The sequence below is a fragment of the Limulus polyphemus genome, unplaced genomic scaffold (assembly GCF_000517525.1).
Source record: "Limulus polyphemus unplaced genomic scaffold, Limulus_polyphemus-2.1.2 Scaffold2018, whole genome shotgun sequence".
Lineage (NCBI taxonomy): Eukaryota > Metazoa > Arthropoda > Merostomata > Xiphosura > Limulidae > Limulus > Limulus polyphemus.
In genome coordinates, this window is record NW_013667628.1 from 109,112 (window position 1) to 115,329 (window position 6,218).

Sequence of the window (6,218 nt, forward strand, 5' to 3'; positions counted from 1 at the left end):
TAATACACTCGCATGCTAAGAACCATAATACACTCGCATGCTAAGAACCATAATACACTCACATGCTAAGAACCATAATACACTCACATGCTAAGAACCGTAATACACTCACATGCTAAGAACCGTAATACACTCACATGCTAAGAAGCATAATACACTCGCATGCTAAGAAGCATAATACACTCGCATGCTAAGAACCATAATACACTCGCATGCTAAGAACCATAATACACTCGCATGCTAAGAAGCATAATACACTCGCATGTTAAGAAGCGTAATACACTCGCATGTTAAGAACCGTAATACACTCGCATGCTAAGAAGCATAATACACTCGCATGTTAAGAAGCATAATACACTCGCATGTTAAGAACCGTAATACACTCGCATGCTAAGAACCATAATACATTCACATGCTAAGAAGCATAATACACTCACATGCTAAGAAGCATAATACACTCACATGCTAAGAACCATAATACACTCACATGCTAAGAACCATAATACACTCGCATGCTAAGAACCATAATACACTCGCATGCTAAGAACCATAATACATTTAGATGTTAAGAACAATCAGAATATGATTAAGCTCATATCTAAGTATTAAGAATCAAATAATATTACTCTGAATAATTTTCTTACCCGACCAGTAAGCATTTCAAACAATAAGGCCCCCACACTCCACCAATCACAAGCTGAGGTAACCTCAAAGATACTTCCCACCTCTAAAAGAAGTGTTAACATGGTTATGAAAGTTAAATTCAGACTTTAGTAAGAATTTCATATACATAGTTTCATATTTTTACAGATAAAAATCACAACATGTTTTTCTAAGCACTCAGTATGAACAAAAAACAAAACGTAAAACATGTATACTCTTGTAGAATAAATACATTCAGCTTAATATCATATTACTGGAACTTTTTATTCTTTTATACATACATGAATATGTTTCTATGATTACATGAGACAGGCTTCTTATGGTTATATGAGACACATCTGCATAGTTATATGACACAAGTTTACATGAGGCAGGTTTTTATGGCTAGATGAACTATGTTTACATGATATAGGTTACTATGGCCGTATGAAACAGTTTTACATGGTTATTTAACATAAGATTACATAAAACAGTTTTCTATGGCTAGATGAAAGAGGTTTACACAGTTGTATAAGGTAGGTTTACATGGTTATACTAAGTTTACATTATTATTTAAGACAAAATCTTTTATAGTTTTGAGAAAAAATTGCACAGTTGTAAAAGTCAAATTTACCATAAAATGCAGTCAACAACGGACCGTCTGTGACCCACCTAAGAAAAATAACAATTTAAATCCAACATTTATTTTTAAATAATCAATTCTCCTATTAAAATTTCTGTGACATGCTACCCTCCACTGCTGCCGACAGCAAGTCATTCCATAAGTCGATCACCCTCTTACTGTCTTAACTAGAGCCTAATCAGTCTTTTCCATATCTTGAATTTGCAACCTTTTGCCCCGTTATCTCAGAATACAGCACAAAGAAATCTGTTATCAATCCTCTGAAAATCTTGTAAACTTCAAAACGATCACCTCTTAACTTTATTTTCTAAATAGAAAATAAGTTAAAATATATTAATCTATCCTTGTGAGATAACCCTTCCATCCCTGGAGTTACCTTAGTAACTCAAATCTATTCTTGTAAGATAACCCTTCTGTCCCTGGAGTTACCTTAGTAACTCAAATTTATCCTTGTAAGATAACCCTTCCATCCCTGGAGTTACCTTAGTAACTCAAATCTATCCTTGTAAGATAACCCTTCCATCCCTGGAGTTACCTTAGTAACTCAAATCTATCCTTGTAAGATAACCCTTCCGTCCCTGGAGTTACCTTAGTAACTCAAATTTATCCTTGTAAGATAACCCCTCTGTCCCTGGAGTTACCTTAGTAACTCAAATCTATCCTGGTAAGATAACCCTTCCATCCCTGGAGTTACCTTAGTAACTCAAATTTATCCTTGTAAGATAACCCTTCTGTCCCTGGAGTTACCTTAGTAACTCAAATCTATCCTTGTAAGATAACCCTTCCGTCCCTGGAGTTACCTAGTAACGCTCTGCATCTTTCCAATAAAATATATTTTCTTACATAAGAAAACTAAAACTGTATACAATATTGAGGACTAACTAGTGATTTGTATAGAGGTAATCACCAATTTGGCCAGTAATCTATGTCTATAAATACACTTTAAAACTCTGTTTACTTTACTACCCCCCGTTAGAATACTACTTCAATGCCAAGATCCTTTTCTTCAGTTCCCTACATTAAATGTGTGATCCATATTATGACAATCCAAATTTATTACTTTTGATTTACTTTAATTAAATTCCTTTGTCCAATATTTGTCCAACTTACTAAATGATCTAAGTCATTCTGTAATGCTTCAATACCCTCGATGCAGCTAAAAATACCCGAGAATTTAATGTCATCAGCCCAAGCACTGACCCATGAGGCAGTATATAATATTTGAGTAAAAAATACCAAAAATATGTGAAAATAAGCATGGCTGCTTAAAGGAAGCTATAAACAGTAGGACAGATGTTAAGGGTCTCATCCACATTTTGAAATTTTGCTTACATTTAACGTACTTAAATATCCTTGCTGTTAAAACAGTTTCAACATTATCAATCACCAGTTTCTCATAAGCCTTTTTGGATTTCCTACTTTCTTTTTAACAACAACGCTAGCCTTCCTATAGATCCGAATATATTCCAAACTATCTGTCAATTTAAACCTCTCAAACTACTTATTCCTCACTTTCACCTTTAGTAAGCAAATTATGTTTACTTTCTCAGTTTTTCTTTGTTCGAGAACTTGTCTATCTTGAATTAAAAGCAACTCAATTTTAAAAATTTTCTCAAATTTGTTCCACATCACCTTTTAAACAATTATCACAATTCCCTAATGATAAATCTTGCCTCAGAGTTTGCTTTATAAAATTTAGGAACTAAAATTTAATGTTACTTCATCTCAACATGTAGCAAAACATCAACACTAATTATACAATGATCACCCTAAATGTTTACTAGCTCTTCCAACCATATCCTCATTAGTTATTAACAATGAATGTAAAATGGCTAAACCTATGCCATTTATATCTGATTTATATAGATGTATGATTCAGGTTTACAAGGTTCTATAAGTTCACAAGTTTACATAAAACATGTCAGGTGTATGTGGCTGTATGAAACAGATTTACATAGATGTATGATTCAGGTTTACAAGGTTCTATAAGTTCACATAAAACAGGTCAGGTTTCTGTGGCTGTATTAAACAGCTTTACATAGATGTATGATTCACGTTTACAAGGTTCTATAAGTTAACAAGTTTATATAAAACAGGTCAGGTTTCTGTAGTTGCATGAAATACCTTTACATAGATGTATGATTCAGATTTACAAGGTTCTATAAGTTTACATAAAACAGGTCAGGTTTCTGTGGCTTTATTAAACAGCTTTATGTTGATTTATGATTTGGGTTTACATGGTTCTATAAGTTCACAAGTTTACATAAAAATGGGCCAGGTTTTTGTGGCTGTATTAACAGCATTACGTGGATGTATGGTTCTGGTTCATAGGGTACAGTATATTCTATAGTTTTGAGCCTGTTTACATAATTGTTTGAGACACATTTCTATGACCAGTGACAAATATCTATGGTTAAAACATGTGACTGTTTATGGAAGATTGGAAACTACTCATTTCAGTATTAAATTCATAACAAAAACGATGGTTTCCATTATGAAAGTGGTCCCATTATTTTTAAAATTAAGTACAAACATCATGCCACAATGACCAACTAAATCATTAAAATGTGTAAGAAAACTAAGGTTATCAAACTATTGTGTTATTCCTATCTCTTCTAAACAGTTTTATTTATTTAAATGTTCCAAGAATATGATTCATAAAACACACACCTGGTGCAGCATACAGTTTATCACAAGCATGTTATAACTAAGGTTACCAAACTATTGTGTCATTCTTATCTCTTCTAAACAGTTTTATTTATTTAAATGTTCCAAGAATATGATTCATAAAACACACACCTGGTGCAGCATACAGTTTATCACAAGCATGTTTATTTACAGGTTTGTCCACTCGATTCCACTGGCACTGGTAAGTTAACAAGATATGGCCTACGAGTTTTAAATATAATAAAAATAAGTATTAACTTAATGAGTAATAAACAAACAATAAAACTGAAGGTGTTGAGAATTAGTCAAAAAAGTTCTGTAATGACCTTAAGCAATTTTTTACTCAATTTCAAGAAACAACTTTAACAAAACAGTTAACAAGTGACCTTACCACCTGATCCAAAATTTTACCTAGTATTTCTAATTAACAGTATTCTAACACATTAGCTACTTGATCCCATACATGTACTTGAACCAAGGATCTTATGTTAAGAAGACAAATATTCTAAAACATTAGCTACTTGATCCCATACATGTACTTGAACCAAGGACCTTATGTTAAGAAGACAAATATTCTAACACCTTAGCTACTTGATCCCATACATGTACTTGAACCAAGAACCTTATGTTAAGAAGACAAATATTCTAACACATTAGCTACTTGATCCCATACGTGTACTTGAATCAAGTACCTTATGTTAAGAAGACAAATATTCTAACACATTAGCTACTTGATCCCAAATACATACTTGACCCAAGAATCTCCAAGTGATAGAACTGGTATTCTAACACATTAGCTACTTGATCCCAAATACGTACTTGACCCAAGAACCTTATGTTAAGAAGACAAATATTCTAACACATTAGCTACTTGATCCCAAATACGCACTTGACCCAAGAATGTCCAAGTGATAGAACTGGTATTCTAACACATTAGCTACTTGATCCCATACATGTACTTGACCCAAGAATCTCCAAGTGATAGAACTGGTATTCTAACATTTAATCTAGGATTGGTATTTAACACTTGAATAATGTTGTCTAAAATCAGTACTTGAACCCAGGATTTAAGCTAAGAAGATTGGTGTTCTAACACTTGATCCCAAACTAATATCGAAAATAGGACCTTCAGTTAACAGTACAGGAGCTAACATGGTCACATACCAACAACTAATTCTTGGACAACCAACTAACTCCAGAGGTATCTGTGAATTATATTGAATCTAGTTACTTTGATCCCTACATTATCTCCATATTTAAAAGAATTATAAGTAGTTGCTTTGCATTAAATAGCACACATTACCTCGTTCTCCAAGTAATATATTGTCTGGGTGAAGGTCCCTGGAAACAAACAAGTAAAAACATTATAATACCACAGTTTTACATAATTAAGTTGATTAATTGTTAAATCCTCATGCACTTGAAAGAATTAACGGCAAAGTTTATGAAACAAACCAGGAATAATCTCAACAATTTGTTACCTTTTTATTGTTTGTTAACCAAATCTTTGACAACATAAAGGTTAAACTTACTGACAGACCATCCCTAACTTATGCAATTCCGCCACAACAGACACAAGTTCGGCTATCCACTGTCGAACACAGGATTCAGGAAGATGAGGGGGATCTAATGCTGCTTGAGTCACTGCTGCATCTAGTTCTTGAAAAACATCTGAAAAATGTCTCACACGCTGGGAGAGAGTGAGCTCCAGACTGCCAGTCGAAGAGGACCTTCTGGGTCGCCCTCGGCGTAAATGATGGTCAGAGGCTGGCGAATGATGGGACTGCACACAAAAAAACAACTGTAGTTTATAATAGTAAGTTCATACAGCAACAAGACTTCCTTTTGTGATATGCTTACAACTTTCTTTTAAAAGTATAAATTCATTTTAATATATTTGTTTAAAGGACATGTCTGCTTGAATAAATATTGACCCAATTTATAACAAGCTGGCAGTGTTCTGTGCATTATCCTTCCTGCTTACAAGCTATACATATGAATAACTCTGCTTACGGTGTTCTATGCATTATCCTTTCTGCTTACAAGCTATACATATGAATAACTCTGCTTACGGTGTTCTATGCATTATCCTTCCTGCTTACAAGCTATACATATGAATAACTCTGCTTACGGTGTTCTGTGCATTATCCTTCCTGCTTACAAGCTTTTCATATGAATAACTCTGCTTACGGTGTTCTGTGCATTATCCTTCCTGCTTACAAGCTATACATATGAATAACTCTGCTTATGGTGTTCTGTGCATTAT

At 33.7% G+C, this 6,218-nt stretch overlaps 1 protein-coding gene across 2 annotated transcripts in view; it reads right to left on the reverse strand.

The window, feature by feature from the left end:
- LOC106465675 (ribosomal protein S6 kinase delta-1-like) overlaps nt 1–6,218 on the reverse strand; it is a 39,831-nt gene that overhangs the window by 3,312 nt on the left and 30,301 nt on the right. For both annotated transcript variants that reach the window (XM_022393604.1, XM_022393603.1), the window contains 4 exons: nt 5,485–5,735; nt 5,256–5,293; nt 4,085–4,174; nt 645–727 (listed from right to left, as the gene is read on the reverse strand). In XM_022393604.1, the coding sequence (XP_022249312.1) occupies nt 645–727; nt 4,085–4,174; nt 5,256–5,293; nt 5,485–5,735 (462 nt within the window). The remainder of the gene's footprint in view (nt 1–644; nt 728–4,084; nt 4,175–5,255; nt 5,294–5,484; nt 5,736–6,218) is intronic.